The sequence below is a fragment of the Perissodus microlepis genome, chromosome 4 (genome assembly GCF_051167445.1).
Source record: "Perissodus microlepis isolate ML-2025 ecotype Zambia chromosome 4, ASM5116744v1, whole genome shotgun sequence".
NCBI classification, from domain to species: domain Eukaryota; kingdom Metazoa; phylum Chordata; class Actinopteri; order Cichliformes; family Cichlidae; genus Perissodus; species Perissodus microlepis.
The window spans coordinates 424,030-441,111 of NC_140464.1; the positions used below are offsets into that span (position 1 = coordinate 424,030).

A 17,082-nucleotide genomic window follows, 5' to 3' on the forward strand; every position below is an offset into this window, starting at 1 on the left:
ATAAGAAAAATGCATGCAAGCAAATTTATTCTCCTTCAGTCGGGGAAAAACAACCACAAACCCAGAATACAAAGGTTGGATCACAGCGTCCAGCAGGGGGCAGCACCAGAGGTGGAGGCAGACATTTGATGCACCTGGGGCTTAGCCCTAAAGGGTAGTATGCATGTGGGATTTGGGGGGGGGTTGAAATGACTGAAAGATTAATAGGCTCTGTTTTGAGTTTTGTTCAAAAAAGAATGACTTCATATAGGGAAAAATATGTATCACATCTGCAGGACACCTTAAACTAGTTTTTTAATTAAGCAGCAAGTCAGAACAAAGTCGGGGCTGTATCAAGACACGAGGACTAAACCCCAATTCAACCAGACCCAGAACTGATCCGGAATTAAAACAGGACTACAACAGTTCAAAATCAGGACTACTGAGGACTTAACCAAGACAGAACCAGAATCAGAACTAGATGATAGTAGCACTAAAAATCATCATAGACCTGCACTACACTTATTGTTTAATTCTACCAAAGTCCACTGTTTAGATTCAGAAAGGTTTATACAATTATTTAGCCTCGTTGTGCAAACAAGCCTGCAGAACTTAATAAATATAGAATTTGAAAAGTAACAAACCTAAAAAGAAACACTGGGTACGAGATACATGAGTGCCTATGATACGGTGATACTTTTGGTAAACAACCATTTGACTAACAGGTGTGTCTCACCCTGTTCCTCTCTCTCCCTCTCTGTTCCTCTCTCTCCCTCTCTCTCTCCCTCTGTGCTGACAATCAAGCCAAACACCAACATCATCAAATATAAAGTTGAAACCAGATATTTACAAACTCTTCAGATAAAAACACTTTTTTAATTGTAACATCAAATCAGACTAAATGTTTATTTTTTTTAGGTTGATAAATATAAAAACATATTTGTTGACTTTAAGAGTAAAGAGAGAAACTGTCTGTATTTCTTAATTGTAAATGGCACCAAATTGTATTCAAATTGAGCCACACTTATGGAGCTCCACAGTTCTTTTCCAGGTGTTTTGGTTGACATCTCTTGATGTTCCCATGTCACAGAAACAGGCTCTGTGTTTTGCCTTATATGCATCCACAGCTGTGCCACCAATTTACTCACATGGACTCTACTAACCAATCAGAAGCTTCTTCAGCTCAGAATGGAATCGTCTGCAGTTTTCTTATTAATTAACAATAAACTTAGTGTATATGTACTCCTACATTTGATGAAAGTGATAAAAATAGAAGCTCTGTCTCTGTTTATTCTGACATTTAACTAATTCAAAAGATATTTCAAAAGATACTTATTTTGTTTTGTATTTATCCAAAACAAAACAAGTTTACTTTAAATTGATGTTTAACAGTAAAAAAAACGTTCTTGTGTTTTCCATAAAGTGTAAATATCTGGTTTAAACTGTGAATATACTGCTGTGTATTGAAGTTCCTCTTGTTTTGCATAGAAATATACTGAACAACATACAAAGCATAATATATAAAATAACATCTACCAGAGTTTTTTCTTTGAAAGAAGCTCCTTATGTCCATTCTTGTATATCAGTGCATTACTGAAACCGATTTATTTAGCCGCGGAGGGTAACAACTGAAAATATGAAATAAACACACGTAAGCTAAGACTCTAAAGAAACAGCATTGTTGTTGTTCGGCTTTTCATTTCGCCATTTGTTGATTCACTTGACGAACGAGTAACGTAAACGTATCAGTTTGACATCAATCTTTCGTGATTCACCGTCATATTTACATTATTTGTACAGTACGAATGATTTGCTTTGGTACCTGGTCGAACTTCAGTTCTCCTCTGTCTGCCTGGCTGCGTTTCTCCAACAGCGCACTCACAGGCAGCAGCTGCCCCTCCCCCTCGCTCAGTCGCTTAGTGCCTGAGCTCGGATCATACCAATATTAGGGGGGATTTACACACAGTCGTAAATTCCCACAGTGTGCACTATGTGCTTCGAATATTGTGTGTAGTTTTTGTTTTATACAGTTGTCAGCCAGGCATGTAACTATGAAAAAATGACACTCCAAAAGACCCCGGGCTTCTGACAAAACAACCCGGGCTTAAGCCCAGTAAGCCACCCCGCTCCGCCACTGGGCAGCACAGTCTGACCACACGCCAGTCAGTGGCTTCCAGGAACGCCCAGAATAGTGATGGTAAATTCTTTTAAACTTTTTACTGAATCGAGTTTTAATGAGTCACTCACCAAAGTGAATCGGGTTTCTTGAGTCATTTGAGTCACTGAGTCAGTTGACCAGAGAGTGCAAAAATGTACATTTTAACTCAAACTTAATTTGTTTCTCTGTTAATGTAAATCCTACTGATAAGATGAATGATTCTAAAAGAAAACTATTTTATAGAGAAAAAAAGATCAAAAAAACATTCTAAGGGGAACATTTATTTATATTTTTTTATTTTATTTTATTAGTATTTTCCTTAAATGTGTCAAATATATATTTTCTCATCTAAAAGTCCACTGAGCTGTGAGCCAGGGGGCGGTAATGCACCTTAACATTGGTTGCCAACCAAGAAGAAGAAGAAGCTGTGAGCCAGGAGGGAGGGGGTGAGTGGTCGTGTCCAAATTCATGGGCTGCATCCTCCTGAGGCCGCATTTGTAGACGATCACGTCACAGCGACGCGCCGAAGGCTGTCCAAATTCGTAGACTCCTCCGAATGCAGCCGACAAATGCGTCCTCCTTTTAGCCCGAATTTAAAGGATGGGTCGGGTGTGTCCTTCGTGGCCCACCATATCCCAGAATTCATAGCGCGGCCCTGCCAAACTCCAGCAATGGCGGCCGCTACTAAGTTTTAAAATTACTCTTATTAATCTTTCTGGGTCACAAAATAAACTTTTAACATATCTTCAGGTGAGAAAGTAGCTGTGTAAACATCAAATATCTGCTCGGTTTATCAAGATATCACATATTTGCAAAAGTGCTTCGACGTTTTCAGAGACGTCTGTTACACACTAGCTCGATAGCTCGCCGAGAGCTCGTGGGTCACTGAAGCCGCAGAGAACGGCACAACTCCCGGCACATCATCATTGGCACAGCGCGGACTTTCGCTACTCAGGTTAAACGTAATATATAAGTCACTTAGACAACATAAAAATGTTATTGTTGGGCTTTTTTCAGTGTTTTATTTGTTTGTGAGTAAATCGGTTCCGCTGAGATTAAAGTTATTAGATTAGATAAAATAAAACTTTATTAATCTCCCGGGTGGTTTTCACACAGCTGAATAAACGTCAAACAAAAAACTGATTAAACCGAAGTGTGAGACGGTCGAGAATTTACTCCAGTGTAAATTCTCGAGTTTGACATCAATCTTTCGTGATACACTGTCATATTTACATTATTTGTACAGCACGAATGATTTGCTTTGGTACCTGGTCGAACTTCAGCTATCTGTTATAGCTATCAGCTATAACAGATAGCTGTAACAGATATAACAGATAGCAAGGAGCTATCTGTTATATTTTAGATAGCAAGGAGCAGACGGCCGAGTTTATTCAATTCAATTCAATTCAATTTTATTTATATAGCGCCAAATCACAACAAAAGTCGCCTCAAGGCGCTTCATAGATACAGAGAAAAACCCAACAATCATATGACCCCCTATGAGCAAGCACTTTGGCAACAGTGGGAAGGAAAAACTCCCTTTTAACAGGAAGAAACCTCCGGCAGAACCAGGCTCAGGGAGGGGCGGGGCCATCTGCTGCGACAAGTTGGTGTGAGAGAAGGAAGACAGGATAAAGACATGCTGTGGAAGAGAGACAGAGATTAATAGCAAGTATGATTCAGTGCAGAGAGGTCTGTTAACACATAGTGAGTGAAGAAGAAACACCCAGTGCATCATGGGAATCCCCGGCAGCCTACGTCTATTGCAGCATAACTAAGGGAGGATTCAGGGTCACCTGGTCCAGCCCTAACTATATGCTTTAGCAAAAAGGAAAGTTTGAAGCCTAATCTTGAAAGTAGAGATAGTGTCTGTCTCCTGAATCCAAACTGGAAGCTGGTTCCACAGAAGAGGGGCCTGAAAACTGAAGGCTCTGCCTCCCATTCTACTTTTAAATACTCTAGGAACAACAAGTAGGCCTGCAGAGCGAGAGCGAAGTGCTCTAATAGGGTGATATGGTACTACAAGGTCATTAAGATAAGATGGGGCCTGATTATTGAAGACCTTGTATGTGAGGAGCAGGATTTTGAATTCTGGATTTAACAGGAAGCCAAAACAGGAGAAATCTGCTCTCTCTTTCTAGTCCCTGTCAGGACTCTTGCTGCAGCATTTTGGATTAACTGAAGGCTTTTCAGGGAGTTTTTAGGACTTCCTGATAATAATGAATTACAGTCGTCCAGCCTGGAAGTAATAAATGCATGAACTAGTTTTTCAGCGTCACTCTGAGACAGGATATTTCTAACTTTAGAGATGTTGCACAAATGGAAGAAAGCAGTCTTACATATTTGTTTAATATGTGTGTTGAAGGACATGTCCTGGTCAAAAATGACTCCAAGGTTCCTCACAGTGTTACTGGAGGCCAAGGTAATGCCATCCAGAGTAAGAATCTGGTTAGATACCATATTTCTAAGATTTTCAGGGCCGAGTACAATAACCTCAGTTTGATCTGAGTTAAGAAGCAGAAAGTTAGCGGCCATCCAGGTCTTTATGTCTTTAAGACATTCCTACAGTTTAACTCATTGGTGTGTGTTATCTGGCTTCATGGACAGATAGAGCTGGGTGTCATCTGCATAGCAGTGTAAATGTATGCTATGTCTTCTAATGATGCTGCCTAAGGGAAGCATGTATAATGTAAACAGAATTGGTCCTAGCACTGAACCCTGTGGAACTCCATAATTAACCTCAGTGTGTGAAGAGGACTCTCCATTTACATGCACAAACTGGAGTCTATTAGATAGATATGATACAAACCACTGCACTGCAGTACCTGTAATACCTACAGCATGTTCTAATCGCTCTAATAGGATATTATGGTCGACAGTATTGAACGCTGCACTGAGGTCTAGCAGGACAAGCACAGAGATGAGTCCACTGTCAGAGGCCATAAGAAGATCATTTGTAACCTTCACTAAAGCTGTTTCTGTGCTGTGATGAGCTCTGAAACCTGACTGAAACTCTTCAATAAGCCATTCCTCTGCAGATGATCTGTTAGCTGTTTGACAACTACTCTTTCAGGGATGTTTGATATGAAAGGAAGGTTGGAGATTGGCCTATAATTAGCTAAGACTGCTGGGTCTAGAGATGCTTTTTGAGTAAAGGTTTAACCACAGCCAGCTTGAAGGCCTGTGGTACATAGCTGATTATTAGAGATAGGTTGATCATATTTAAGATCGAAGAATTAATTAATGGCAGGACTTCTTTGAGCAGTTTTGTAAGAATGGGGTCTAAAAGACACGTTGATGGTTTGGAGGAAGTAATTATTGAAGTTAACTCAGAAAGATCAATTGGAGAAAAAGAGTCCAACTTAACATCAATGGTACTAAGAGTAGCTGTAGATAATATTACATCTGTGGGATGATTATTGGTAATTTTTTCTCTGATGATTAAAATTTTATTTGTGAAGAAGTTCATGAAGTCATTACTAGTTAACGTTAAAGGGATGGTTGGCTCAACAGAGCTCTGACTCTTTGTCAGCCTGGCTACAGAGCTGAAGAGAAACCTGGGGTTGTTCTTATTTTCTTCAATCAGTGATGAATAGTAAGATGTTCTGGCTTTGCGGAGGGCTTTCTTATAAAGCAGCAAACTATTTCTCCAGGCTAAATGATGATCCTCTAAATTTGTGACACGCCATTTCCTCTCCAGATTACGAGTCATCTGCTTTAGGCTACGTGTTTGAGAATTATACCACGGAGTCAGGTACTTCTGATTAGAGACCTTAGTTTTCACAGGAGCTACAGTATCCAGAGTCGTACGTAGTGAGGAGGTGAAATTATTAACAAGATAATCGACCTCTGTTGGAGCAGCGTTCAGATAGCTGCTCTGCTCTATGTTGGTACAAGGCATTGAAGATGATAACAGTGGGTGGATTATATTCTTAAACTTAGTTACAGCGCTTTCAGAAAGACATCTACTTTGATAAAATCTACTCTCCACTGCTGTGTAATCAATTATTGTAAATGTAAATGTTATCAGGAAATGATCAGACAGGAGAGGGTTTTCAGGAAACACTGTTAAATGTTCAGTTTCTATGCCATATGTTAAAACAAGATCTAGAGTGTGATTAAAGTGGTGGGTGGGTTCTTTTACATTTTGAGAGAAGCCAATTGAGTCTAATAACAGACTAAATGCCATGTTGAGGCTGTCATTTTTAGCATCTACATGGATGTTAAAATCACCCACAATAATTATTTTATCTGAGCTCAGAACTAAATCAGATAAAAAGTCTGAGAAATCAGACATAAACTCTGTGTAAGGCCCAGGTGGACGATAGATGATAACAAGTAAGACTGGTTTCTGAGTTTTACAGCTGGGGTGGACGAGGCTAAGCATCAGGCTTTCAAATGAATTAAAAGTCTGTCTGGGTCTTTGGTTGATTAATAGGCTGGTGTGAAAAATTGCTGCCAAACCGCCCCCTCGGCCTGTGCTTCGAGGTTTCTGGTAGTTAGAATGACTCGGAGGTGTTGATTCATTTAAACTAACATAATCATCCTGCTGCAACCAGGTTTCTGTGAGGCAGAGTAAATCGATTTGTTGATCAATTATTAAGTCATGTACTAACAGAGACTTGGAGGAGAGAGACCTAATATTTAATAATCCACATTTCACTGTTTTACTCTTTGGTTCAGATGTGGATACTGTACTGTTCTTTATTTGTGATTGTTTATGTTTAAGTTGTTTGTTTCTGGTTTTTAGTTTGTTTTTTGTCTGTCTGGAAGCTGACACAGTCTCTATGGAGACGGGTTTTTGGGGGGGGGTAGCAGGAGGAGAGAAGCTGCAGAGAGGCGTGTAAGACTGCAACTCTGCTTCCTGGTCCCAACTCTGGATAGTCATATTTTGGGGTGTTTAATAAATTTGTCCATATTTCTAGAAATGAGAGCTGCTCCATCCAAAGTGGGATGGATGCCGTCTCTCCTAACAAGACCAGGTTTCCTCCAGAAGGTTTGCCAATTATCTATGAAGCCCACATCGTTTCTGGGACACCACTCAGACAGCCAGCAATTTAAGGAGAACATGCGGCTAAACATGGCAGAGCTGTGACACTTTAAACGGTCTCCATGGAAACATAAAGGCTTCCTATCCCTGGAAGTCAGATAAGAGTGAATGCACATAAAGAGCCTTCAGTTTTCAGGCCCCTCTTCTGTGGAACCAGCTTCCAGTTTGGATTCAGGAGACAGACACTATCTCTACTTTTAAGATTAGGCTTCAAACTTTCCTTTTTGCTAAAGCATATAGTTAGGGCTGGACCAGGTGACCCTGAATCCTCCCTTAGTTATGCTGCAATAGACATAGGCTGCTGGAGGATTCCCATGATGCATTGAGTGTTAATTGACCTCTCTGCACTGAATCATTAGTTATAATTAATCTCTGATTGTGGAGGTTTTTTCTGTTCAAAGGGAGTTTTTTCTTCACACTGTCACCAAAGTTCTTGCTCATTTGTTTTGTTGTGTTTTCTTTGTATGCGTTATTGTAGGATCTGCCTTACAATATAAAGCACCTTGAGGCAACTGTTGTTGTGATTTGATGCTGTATGAATAAAATTGCATTGAACTGAAAGCGTGCATGCATGATCACATGGATGTTCAGTCTGAGCAGCTGGAGCTTCATTTCCTGCTTTCAGGAACAAGCTGCACATGAACGAATGAGAGGAAACTCGGAGTCTTTATTCTCTCAACTGCAGACTCGCAGCAGGGTCAAAGACTAAAGATCAAAACAATCACTTAATATAAAAAACTGAATTCAACATTCAAAAGTAAACTAAAGAATAAAGTTTTGTGTAACAATATTTATTATTTATTATTGATGCTCATCCGGGACTTCAGACCCTCCTCCTCTCCCCACGGAGCTCTGAGGAATGTTGATGCTATTTTCTGCAGAACTGACATCATACCTGCTGATCCCTAACGTGGCGACAGAAATCAGCAGGTAGGAATATTATTTTTAGTTCTCAAACATAAACAATAAAAACAAACAAACGTCAATGAGTAAAAACAAAAGCGTCAAGAAATGAAGCGAATCACAAAAATCAGCAGGATAAAAAATGTCCTTGAAAACATTTTGCAGATTTAACACTGACAACACAAACAGGAAGTCAAAAAAAACAATAAATAGTCAATAAATATAATCAATAAATAAAGAGATGATAAATAAACACAAAGAACAAGATATTGCTTTTTAAAAACAATTAAATAAAAAATAATAAATATTTATGAATAAAAACGTGACAACATTATGACTTTCTGTTGCCAGGTCATTTCCTGCTGCGGCTTCAAAATAAAAGCTGTACCATCAGGTTCAACTGAAGGAGCTTTTACTCTAAAGTAATAACAGCAGGAAGTGACCTCATTAAGACACGTTTCAAACTTGATTTGATTGTTTTCTGTACAGTGAACAGTAAAAAATGGCCCTGAGAGTTTGTGGTGAACGCTCCAGATGTTTCACTGAAGCTGATTAGAACTGAAACGGGACAGAAGTCGATCGGCTGTGGAGTTCGGGTTCAGATGATGACGCTGTTTTTTCCTTCTCCAGCGTCTGCAGGTGAGAATAACCTCGGGCGTGAAGCAGGTCTGGACCTGCAGCTGGCTCCTTCTTCTTCTTCTGCACCAGAATGATCGGGCACACATTCATCACATTCCTGCTGTGTGTTCCCAGCTGATCCCGGACGATAGAGCGCTTCGACGTGCTGCGACACACAAAGCAGGAAACGGAGCTCCAACAGGCCGCCTTCACAATAAAACGTGTTGGCTGATCCTGCAGCTGCTGAAGACGAGGGATAAACTTCCTGTGTGTCATCTATCAGTCTTTAGTCGTGCTGCATCACGGAGGCGGGCGCTCCTCAGGAGGTGATGATGATGAGACAAACAGTGTCAACAACTCCACGATTGATAAAGTTTCTCCCCTGAATCGTGCTAGCAGCTCTGATCCTGCAGTGGGCGGGGCTTAGCGCGTCCCACGAGCCATCTGTGTTTCGGCCATGTTTCTGAGGCTGCGGATCAGGTCGTGACAGAACTCGAGCAGCTGGCACAGCGTCAGGTGGGCTGCCACCTGGACATCGTAGTTGCCATGGAGATTCAAAGTCAAGTCCAGGCTGCTCTGATCCGAAGAGTCACTGCTCAGCTGAGCCGCGTCCTTCATCTGAAACACACAGCAAAGACCCAACAACTTGAATAAAGCTTCCTGACCTTCCTAACCCTAACCCTAAAGAACTTCCTGTTTCAAAACAAGCACAAGTTCTGAGGAAGTGATGTCATAGGGTGGCAAGACAGTGGACACGTTCCACTAGGGTCATGTCCAAATTCATGGGCTGCATCCTCCTGAGGACCCGGCCTTCGCGGTCTACGTGGGCCGGGTCCTCAGAAGGTCGGGTAGGCCGGAAGTAAGCGGCTGTGAAATTGGACGGTCTAGCCTTCTGATTAGCGTCACCGCTGTCTGGGTGGAGTTTAATAAACTCGGCCGTCTGCTCCTTGCTATCTAAAATATATCAGGACACTGGAGTAAACTCTCGACCGTCTCACACTTCTGTTTAATCAGTTTTCTGTTTGACGTTTATTCAGCTGTGTGAAAACCACCCGGGGGATTAAAAAAGTTTTATTTTATCTAATCTAATAACTTTAATCTCAGCCAAACCGATTTACTCACAAACAAACAAAACACTGAAAAAAGCCCAACAATAACATTTTTATGTTGTCTAAGTGACTTATATATTACGTTTAACCTGAGTAGCGAAAGTCCGCGCTGTGCCAATGATGATGTGCCGGGAGTTGTGCCGTTCTCTGCGGCTTCAGTGACCCTCGAGCTCCCGGTCAGCTATCGAGCTGGTGGGTAACAGACGTCTCTGAAAACGTCGAAGCACTTTTGCAAATATGTGATATCTTGATAAACCGAGCAGATATTTGATGTTTACACAGCTACTTTCTCACCTGAAGATATGTTAAAAGTTTATTTTGTGACCCAGAAAGATTAATAAGAGTAATTTTAAAACTTAGTAGCGGCCGCCATTGCCGGAAACTGGAGTTTGGCTGGCCCGCGCTATGAATTCTGGGATATGGTGGGCCACGAAGGACACACCCGACCCATCCTTCATATTCGGGGAAAAGGAGGACGCATTTGTCGGCTGCATTCACAGGAGTCTACGAATTTGGACAGCCTTCAGCGCGTCGCTGTGACGTAATCGTCTACAAATGCGTCCTCAGGAGGATGCAGCCCGTGAATTTGGACACGACCTATGAAGGGTTTCAACTGCTGAAAACAGGAAGTGCACGCTCTCAGCCGGTGTGTGTGTTACCTGGTTGATGTGGGTCACCAGGTCTCTCAGTTCAGCACTCAGGGCCTCCAGTCCCCCCAGTCTGTGAGACAAATCTACCAGCAGCCCCTGGTACAGCCGGCCGCCCGCCAGCATACGGCTCACACACATGTCCTGCAGGGAAATACAAACCCATCACATGACATCACCAGAACAGACTCGACCACTACACAAACACCTGGAGCGATTCAGTAATTCTTTAATGGGCAGTAAACGAACCAAAAAACTGTCAATAGCCTCCTGAACCTGCCCCATGACCAAAGCACATGCACTCCCAGAGCCCTCTATGACATCACTAAACCCTCCCAATTGCATTCAAGGACCAACTGAAACCATTAATGAGCCCAAAGGAACCAAAGAACTCCCCAATACCACCCACAGCACCACCCGAGCTGGAGACTGACCGCTGTGAACTGTTCGGACAGCTCTTTGAGGACGGGGGGGTCGGGGATTCCCAGGTTTATCCTCTTCATCTCCAGCTCTCCGGTCTGACTGGAGGGGTCGAGGGTAAAACCCTGAGGAGGACAGTAAACATCTATTAGCTCAAGAAGAAGAAGAAGGAGCAGCAAGTTGAACCCAGTACCACGGCAAACTGTTTAAAAGACACACCTGCCCATTGTGTGCTGTCATGCTTCACAAACCTGAAGTGGACAAGCATGCAGAAGCTGCAGTAAGCTGCAGTTCCACCAGGGGGTGGGGGAGCCGCTAGTGACCAAGGAAGCTATGAGGTACGTTCCAGATTTCTTCTATTCCAGGATTGATGGCTAACACGCCTTCCAAGTAAATGTGTTAACAATGTTGGCTAGTAATAACATATCGCCCCCTGCTGGCACTGCAGCTTACTGCAGCTACTGCAAAGCGTGACAGCACACGGTGGTCCGGCTGCGCCGTGATATGGACGGGCATGTGCGTACGTCAATGTTGATGATGCTGCCGTGCACGGAGCGGACGTCTTTCCGGATTTTCTCCACCAGCCTCATCACTCGCTCGACCGCCTCTTTGAACGTCTGCGACGGGTTGGACGGCGAGCTGACGGGAGCCGATTGAACCAGCGCTGCTAACAGGCAGCAGTGCAGCAGGGCAACAACTGGAAAAACAAAGAGAGTGACCCCTGAGAAGAGCCAACAGCACCACAAGATAATCTCTGATACCAAGCACAGAAAGAAAAAACTGTGGTCCAATCAGATGTGACGATGTTAATAAAGCATTAATTAATCATTAATTATTCATTAAGAGCTAATTAATCATTAAAATCTTAAAAAGCGGCTGACAGTCAGAACTATGATGTTGACTCATTTGTTTCTGCCTCTGCACCCTCACACTCTGATAATCAATCATCAATGAACTTTTGGGGAGTTATTGATTAAAGCTTATAAATAAACTTTTTCACAGTTTCCTGGATTCGTATGAAAACAGCTTCAGGGACTCTGAACACACCGATTATGTTTTATTTTAATCTGCAAGCCTGACGGTGGTTTTGCTTCAACTATTCCTGAACCTTCAGCAGCCCGGACCTCTGAGCTGGACCAGAACAATCCGGAGGAGGACAGAGTCAGCGGAGCTGCTGAAGGTACTGATGCAGGTAGGCCTACTTATACTGTCACTCACATAAACAAGCGCAGGGCCTTCTCGCCCTCTGCTGGTTCCATGTCTCAGCTGCATGACACGTGAAAAGTTTGCGAGCTATCCGAATATTTAAAGCGGTCCTGTGATCCACCGTCACACCAAGATCACACCTGTGCGCACACATTCAGTGTCTGCAGGTGTGATTCTCAGGACTGCACTTCCTCCAGCTCCTTCTAACTTGTTTGGCACTAGTGACCCTCCATACAGACCCCCGTCAGCCCCCGTCACCTGAGCCTCACCTGAGCCGGACTGAGGCTCAGGTGAGGCTCAGGTGAGGCTCTGCAGCTCACTTTTTTAAAGTGACCCGACTCTTCTACCAAGCTCCGTGCGTATTTCTGCAGATTTTAGCGGCCCCTCCTGCGTCACGGCGCATGCTCTTACCTGTGAACGCGTTCATGTCTGCGGGTCCGTGGGTGTCCCTGTTTCGGTGCGTGTCTGCCGTGCAGCTGCTCGGACTCTCTCTGAACTTTCATTCCAGCCGCTTTCTCGTTTTTATGCTTCTGCGCGGGGTTTTCCGGTCATTCCGTCACGGCTGACGGAACTTATTCGGTACTGCTGCGTCACAGACACAGCGGGGCTCGCGCTCTGACCTCACAGAGCGTGAGTCAATGCGGGAAGTTTGGATGTGAGCACAGAAGTTCCCGCTACTCCGGGATGTTTCAGGATTATTCACAGGTAACACTTCCTGAACCCACCTTCTGCCCACGTGACGATGTTTACCTGAATCATCGCGTGGGTGTTTCCTGTCGTCCGCTCCCACCTGTCACTCACTCATGTTTCAAAAAGGTTTTAGGTACTGAGGATCCACGTGTGTTTTTGACTCCTCCCCTCACCGAGCTGCTGACTTCTTGTCCACTGTTATTACAGGTCACCAAGTCTAACCAATGTGTGTGAACTAACACTGAACTAAAACCAGTGTGTGTGTGTGTGTGTGTGTGTGTGTGTGTGTGTGTGTGTGTGTGTGTGTGTGTGTGTGTGTGTGGTAGGCCTGGGTATCCTCACTGGTGTCTATAATCGATTCACTTTTGACTCAGTCAGTCAGAAATATTCTAATTCTGATCAGTTATCAGGTCATCTCCATATTTTCTGTCTGTATATAAAACAAAGCTGACACTGTGAGACTTGATCAGAGGTGTGAGCATCACAGCAGAGGCCTTTGTGTCAAAGTCACTGAGGCTAAAGCAGAAACACGTGAAGGCTTTTTTATAGCAGATAAGCTTAAAATTCAGTGTGTTCAGTGTGAACAGCAGAGATGAGGCTTTGCTGTCAGAGGCCGACAGCACTGAACACAGCAGCAGAGAATAATGCAGAAAACAGATTTGATGGTCTCTGAGTGCACTGAGAGAGAGAGCTGTGCAGGACGTAACAGCCAGAGAAATAGGACCTCTTCCGCCCGTACATTACACAGACGCCACATCGGGGAGACCGGTCAGAACAGGTGGCATAAAGAAAAACAATGACATGTACGACACAATAAGGAGTGGAGGAGAGAAAAAGAGTTTATCAAACATGAAGCGTAGTTTGATCTTCTGCTGCTGGTTCAGTCAGGTTTGGTCAGAGTGATGAAACCTGCAGACTGACTGTTATTTAAAGGCTGCAGGTTAGTGCAGGATGAACAGGTGAGTCTGCTGCCCTGTGATGAACAGTGTGACTGCTGCACAGTGGCTGTCTAACATAAGCAGAGTAGTATCAGTGTAGAGGATGGACATCAGCTGTGAAACATCTGCTGACATCTGGATGAATCCAGGTGTGTAATCCACAAAGAGCAGCAGGTCAGCTGATCACATTAGAAGTTCACGTGAGCTGTCATGTCTTCCCCACACTGAGACACTCCACACATCTTAGTGTTCCTCCACCTGCGGACCCCAGACTCATGCTCCAGTTCAGGTGTGCAGGTAAAGTCCCCCTCTGCCGTGTGCTGACTGCACATTTATTTCTGCGTCCCTGCAGGTGTGCTGCAGAACAGGTTCAAGCTGAGTACATTTGAATAATATTACTATTCTCATACACTCAGATTCTTTGATGATTATATTACTGCAGCACCAGGTTCCTTTGTACAAACATGCTAAGTAGAATTGTTCTTCAGGGAGCTGCTTTTACTTTCTTACTGCGAGTACATTAGAACTGGTACTTTTTCACTTTTACTTGAGTAAAAAGTTACTTCAGTACTTAAAGTTTTACTGGAGTATTATAACCCAGGTATCTGTATGTCTACTTCAGTACACAAAGTGTGTGCTTTGGCCATCTCTGCCTGATGACTTACTGAGACTGTAAGACACTGCTGTCAAACAGCTCTGTTTCCATGGTAATACCTGCATGCAGGTGTACATGTGTACAGGTAAGCATGAGTCATGTTGTTGCGTGCTCAGTACTGGCAGTGAGCAGGTGTGTGTTTGCTGCTTTAATTTTAATTTAATGCTGCACAGGCCATCGTGGCTCAAGAGTTGGGAGTTCGTCTTGTAATCGGAAGGTTGCCGGTTCGAGCCCCGGCTCACACAGTCTCGGTCGTTGTGTCCTTGGGCAAGACGCTTCACCCGTTGCCTACTGGTGGTGGTCAGAGGGCCCGGTGGCGCCAGTGCTCGGCAGCCTCGCCTCTGTCAGTGCGCCCCAGGGTGGCTGTGCTACAATGTAGCTGCCATCACCAGTGTGTGAATGGGTGGATGACTGGATATGTAAAGCGCTTTGGGGTCCTTGGGGTCTAGTAAAGCGCTATATAAATACAGACCATTTACCATTTAATGTTTCTGTTCACACAGAGGAGAAGCTGACGATGATTGATGAGCAGCTCTCAGGTGTAACAGGTGACCTGAGGCTCACCTGCAGCCAGTTAACCTGGCTAAGCCACACTGTTGGGCCTCAGAGTAACTCGCTCCCACAGGGAGGAAAGGCCGGCTCTGATTTACGGTTTGTTATGTTTAACAAAACGATCCCGGGAGAATCTCTGACCAATGGCGTCGCAGCAGCCCCGCCATGAGAGGAAGCTGGACGTGACGCTCGGTGTTCAGAAATATCCGTGCTGCTGTTTGTCTCAGAGCGCAGGAAGCAGAAGGACGTGCTGTTCCTGGGCAGACCCGGCCGTGCGAACAGAACGAAGCCTCGGTGATCGATGCTGATCCTCAGGACCCGCTCTGTGCTGGTTACAGCTCCATAGCCACGCCAGCTCTGTCCTCGCCTCTTCTTCCTCTCATTCCTACAATCCTGCAGCGTGCGTGCAGCAGATCATGTGATCATGTGACCGTTCCTCTCTGTGTCTGTGCAAATGTTCATGTCAACATATCTGAACAGCGTGTTTACAAAAACTCTGCCAACCTGGAACCAGGAAACAGCCCCCGTCTCATCACTGCTGTCTTCCACGCCCTCGATGCCAGACGGTGTCCAGTGGCACTGGTGTCCAGTGGTTCGGGGTGGGCTGCTCAGCCCTGTGTACACAGCAGACACTGACAAACAGGACAGGACTCATCTCAGCTGCACCCTTTTAGATATTTCCTGTTTGTTTATTTGGAAATAAAAATCCTGTTTGTGCGTTTTCACCTCTCCCAGCAGCCCACGTTGTTTACAGTCTTTCTCCTCTCTGTGAGTTGAAGCTCTGAGGCGTCCACAAACTTCTGCCCTGCGGGCGGTGACGAATCTCCTCTGTCCAGGATTTCTTAAAAAGCAGAAGCACAACGGCACGAGAGGAAGTGACGGTTAATCTGTTACAGCAACGCACACACAGACACACACAGACACACACAGACACACACATACAGAAACCTTAAGTCAGATTTCAGCTCTTTCCAACTTTTCAGAATGTGTTCGACCTTTGACCCTCATGAACCAGCTTAAAGTTCACACAGATGCTGGAGTTTAACAATTCATTTTATTTATGCAGCACAAAATCACAACAAAAGTCGCCTCAAGGTGCTTTATATTGTAAGGTAGACCCGACAATAATACATAAACAGAAAAACCCAACAATCACTCAGCCCCCCATCTTCCGCCCCCCTCTCATGTGGTATACCTCAAGGATCCATCCTTGGCCCCTTCTATTTAGCATTTATGTACTTCCCCTTGGCCATATTATTAAAAAGCATGAAGTCTCTTTTCATTTTTGTGCGGTTGACTGTCAGATTTCTCTCCCCCTGAAACACAACGACCCCCTCAGGCCTATTTTAGACTGTCTCAAGGATATCAGAGCATGGCTGGCTCTCAATTTCTTAAATTTTAATGAAAAGAAGACTGAGGTCATTGTATTTGGGCCGAGTGGACCTGGAGTCCCTCCAGCTGACTTGGGTCCTCTTACATCGCGTGTCAAACCAATTGTCACCAACCTCGGAGTAAATATGGACACAGCTCTTGAAATGGACAAACGGGTAAATACAGTGGTGAGAAAAAGCTTTTTTCAGCTGAGGCAGCTCTCTGAAGTCAAACCTTTTACATGCATCTGTGACCACTCGCCTGGATTATTGTAATGCACTTCATGTTGGTATTGATCAGGCTTCACTATCACGCGTCCAGAATGCTGCTGCTCGCCTGCTGACGTGAGCACATTAGCCCTGCTCCTGCCTCCTCACACTGGCTGTTTGTCCATTTTCTTTTCAAAGTGTTATTGTTTGCTTTTGAAGTTTTAAATGACCTGACTCCTTCTTACCTGTCAGACCTTCGACACCGATACACTCCACAAAGGTCTCTCAGATCAGTTGACCAGTCGCTCCTTGCTGTCCCCATGTCGAGACTGAAACAGCGAGACCGAGCGTTCGCTCGAATTATGGAATAAACTGCCTCCCCGTATTAGTCCGGCCCCAACACCTGAAATGTTTAAATCACTTTTAAAAACACACTTTTTTTCAAAGACGTAGCAGAGTCAGCTTGTAGTCAGCTGTTGGTCACTCTTAATCTTTTTATTCTGTTAATCTTATTCATTGTATATCTTATGGTCTATTTTATTCACGTTATAAAATTTAATATATATACTGATTTATT

General features: G+C 44.0%; 1 protein-coding gene across 1 annotated transcript; it reads right to left on the minus strand.

The window, feature by feature from the left end:
* Positions 1 to 8,442: 8,442 nt before the first annotated feature.
* Positions 8,443 to 16,827, minus strand: LOC146387874 (uncharacterized). The gene is made up of 9 exons (XM_084924829.1): positions 16,751 to 16,827; positions 15,678 to 15,766; positions 15,430 to 15,539; positions 15,067 to 15,318; positions 12,502 to 12,620; positions 11,409 to 11,664; positions 10,899 to 11,009; positions 10,477 to 10,608; positions 8,443 to 9,326 (listed from the first exon to the last, which is right to left on the minus strand). The coding sequence occupies exons 1-9, from the start codon at positions 16,825 to 16,827 to the stop codon at positions 9,132 to 9,134; spliced, it is 1,341 nt and encodes a 446-aa protein (XP_084780955.1). The 3' UTR covers positions 8,443 to 9,131.
* Positions 16,828 to 17,082: the final 255 nt, after the last annotated feature.

Coding starts and splice junctions, on each gene's coding strand:
- LOC146387874 (XM_084924829.1), bottom strand. CDS start 16,827: ATGGGGACAGCAAGGAGCGACTGGTCAACTGATCTGAGAGACCTTTGT. Junction 15,319..15,429: donor GGGCTGTTTCCTGGTTCCAG/GTTGGCAGAGTT, acceptor CGCACGCTGCAG/GATTGTAGGAATGAGAGGAA. Junction 10,609..10,898: donor TGTCCGAACAGTTCACAGCG/GTCAGTCTCCAG, acceptor ATTTCCCTGCAG/GACATGTGTGTGAGCCGTAT.